At 31.5% G+C, this 1,376-nt stretch overlaps 1 protein-coding gene across 3 annotated transcripts in view; it reads left to right on the top strand.

Moving 5' to 3' along the window:
- Positions 1-1,376, top strand: part of LOC106877171 (kinesin-like protein KIF16B) — a 229,232-nt gene that overhangs the window by 159,476 nt on the left and 68,380 nt on the right. For all 3 annotated transcript variants that reach the window (XM_014926000.2, XM_014925999.2, XM_014925998.2), the window contains exon 2: positions 4-92. In XM_014926000.2, the coding sequence (XP_014781486.1) occupies positions 46-92 (47 nt within the window). In that variant the 5' untranslated portion in view covers positions 4-45. The remainder of the gene's footprint in view (positions 1-3; positions 93-1,376) is intronic.

Here is a 1,376-nt window from a genome sequence, read left to right as displayed (position 1 = left end):
TATATCCATGTTTTTCATCGCTGATTATTAATTCGTTCTTCCAAAATGACGTCCGTTAAAGTAGCCGTCCGTGTGAGGCCCATTAACCAGAGGCAAGAGCCTTACTTTTATATTTTCTTTCACATTATTTGTTTTTATTTGCTAAAGTAAAAGTTGCTGGTGACTGCGTGTATATATATATATATATATATATATATATATATATATATATATAATACGTGTTGATAATGTATTTGATTGAGTGTAGAACCTGTCAGCTGCAATTGTTATTTGTTTCGCCTGTTAGGTCATATCTTTCCCATTGTCAGCACAGTTTATATTTATAAAACTTTATAACATTAATGATTAAACATATTAATGTTTGTTTCTCATAAAACGGTGTCTATTTCATTTACATTTAATTACTATTTACGATTATTTAAGACAAACACAAGTAAAACGCAAATTCCTTCCACTTTTAATATCTTTGTCTATATTTAATTTCGATTTGCATATGTTCATCAATTCGCTACGATCTCTTTTAAGGTAAACAAAATCAAAAAAAGTTGGGTAAATATATCCATTGTTAATGAAAGTTATTTAATTTATGAAAACAAACAGAAGACATTACTAGGTCGAAGCTTTATCACATGTAGCTATGTATCTAACTTTTTGAGGTTCAATCTTCAAAGACTTCATTCGTTAGTAACATTGTTGTGGTACGAATTAGTTCATGACATATTCTCTCCTTGTAAAAACAGTCTTTTATTGCTAAAATAGATAAAGCTGACAATAATTATTATTTTCATGTTTGCATTAAAGGTAGAGAATTGTTGATAAAAACTTTATAAACAGTGATCTCAACGAAAGTTCTTATTCCAATATGTAAAATTAATTTGGTAAGATCTATGGGGCTCTTTTCTTGGATTAATCCCTTTCTTGAATCCTGATTACAGGCACATCATTTATCAAAAATAGAATAACAAAGGAACCGCTACATGGTTACTCGACACGAGAGAAATAGCAGCAAAATATCCCTCAGAAACACACTACTATTTTTGTAAACGAAGGACACGTTAGGTAAAGTTGTCCCCGATGTAGGAAAAGACAAATTTGTCACTGCTGGAACGCCTTTGATTATAGGTTTACCTATTTAGGACTGACCTTGGGCTAAACAACAACAGATCGTGATTTCGGTGAAAGTTTTTGATTAAATATTTTGGACGATGAATTTCTTCTATTTTAGCAAAGTATCTTCAATTAAAAAGAAAATGATAATAATTTGAAGCCTTTATATATGGTTCTGGGTTCATTCCCATTGCGTGGCACCTTGGGCAAGTGTCTTCTACTATAGCCTCGGGCCGACTAAAGTCTTGTGAGTGGATTTGGTAGACGGA

The sequence above is a fragment of the Octopus bimaculoides genome, chromosome 11, assembly GCF_001194135.2.
Source record: "Octopus bimaculoides isolate UCB-OBI-ISO-001 chromosome 11, ASM119413v2, whole genome shotgun sequence".
Classification (NCBI taxonomy): Eukaryota; Metazoa; Mollusca; class Cephalopoda; order Octopoda; family Octopodidae; genus Octopus; species Octopus bimaculoides.
The sequence above is the reverse complement of the archived record's forward strand: the minus strand, read 5'-3'. Positions and strand labels throughout refer to the sequence as shown.